The following is a 1,138-nucleotide window of genomic DNA, read 5'->3' as shown; positions in this document are numbered from 1 at the left end:
TTGCACAATTGCATGCAGAGAAAGGAAAGGACTTCATATTCTTCTGTTAAGAACTGAGAAGAGGACTGGTCAATTGATATGGTGTTTATTGGGAAAAGTATTGATATATGCAGGAACAAATTTGAATTGGCCTGAGTTAGCAGGCCTACTCCTTACATAAAAAATCATGTCTTCTTTTTTCCTTATAAGTTTTTAAATTCACCCAAAAAGTAGAATGGTACCAGAGCCAACAGGAATTTACTATTTGTTAGTCATAGCCACATGCACCAACAAAAGGAGGGAATAAGGTTTGCTCTGATTTCTGGGATTGTTTGGGAGGACATTCCACTGTCCTTGTTGGAAGTGAGGAAGAAAATGATGTAAAGTAACAGGAAATAGTGAAAATACATGATTCCTCATTGGATCAGATACTGAAGTTGTGCTTTCTCCCATGGATAAGAATATGTTCTCTGCGGACAAATCTGTGCTAATTTTATCTGTCTTGGACACCTGGGGGACACTTGGCCTGTGCTGAGTCTAAGAGATGAGATCAACCAAATCCCATAACACTCATTTCTTGGTAATTTGCATTTGATATGGACACACCCCACTGCCCTGAGGACTTATAATAGTCTGTTTACATACTGAGGGTTAGTTCCTGTCAAGACACACCATGGACATGAGAGACAGTGCTCAGCTCCTGGGGCTTCTGCTGCTCTGGTTTTCAGGTAGGGAAGGGAAGCAGTGGTGACTTTTGTTGCCAATTTGGCCAGAGCTACATGAAGTTTTAAGAGTCATCCTGTTCAGTATTATTCATTGTATATCCATTGTATATTTTTCCTATCAGGTGTAAGACGTGACATCCTAATGACCCAGTCTCCATCCCTGCTTTCTGCATCTCTGGGAGACAAAGTTACCATCACTTGCAAGGCCAGTGAGAACATTGGTACTTGGTTAGCCTGGTATCATCAGAAACCAGTGGAAGCTCCTAAACTCCTTATCTATGATGCATCCACACTGCAAACTGGGATCCCATCATGGTTCAGTGGCAGTGGATCTGGTACAGATTTCACTTTCACCATCAGCAGGCTGGAGCCTGAAGACATTAGCACTTACTTCTGTCAACAGGGTTATAATGCTCCTCCCACAGTGATTCAAG

At 41.9% G+C, this 1,138-nt stretch overlaps 1 gene segment (V, D, J or C); it reads left to right on the top strand.

The window, feature by feature from the left end:
• Positions 1 to 652: 652 nt before the first annotated feature.
• On the top strand, positions 653 to 1,128 carry LOC108491276 (the record flags this gene model as incomplete). The annotated part of the segment is given in 2 exon segments: positions 653 to 707; positions 827 to 1,128. Coding segments are annotated over 2 exon segments (357 nt in total), but the record flags the coding sequence as incomplete, so codon positions are not given.
• Between the last annotated feature and the right edge of the window lie 10 nt (positions 1,129 to 1,138).

This window comes from Nannospalax galili, unplaced genomic scaffold (genome assembly GCF_000622305.1).
Source record: "Nannospalax galili isolate Female #2095 unplaced genomic scaffold, S.galili_v1.0 scaffold7691, whole genome shotgun sequence".
Taxonomy (NCBI): domain Eukaryota; kingdom Metazoa; phylum Chordata; class Mammalia; order Rodentia; family Spalacidae; genus Nannospalax; species Nannospalax galili.
Note: the sequence above shows the minus strand (reverse complement) of the source record. Positions and strands in the feature narration are given on the sequence as shown.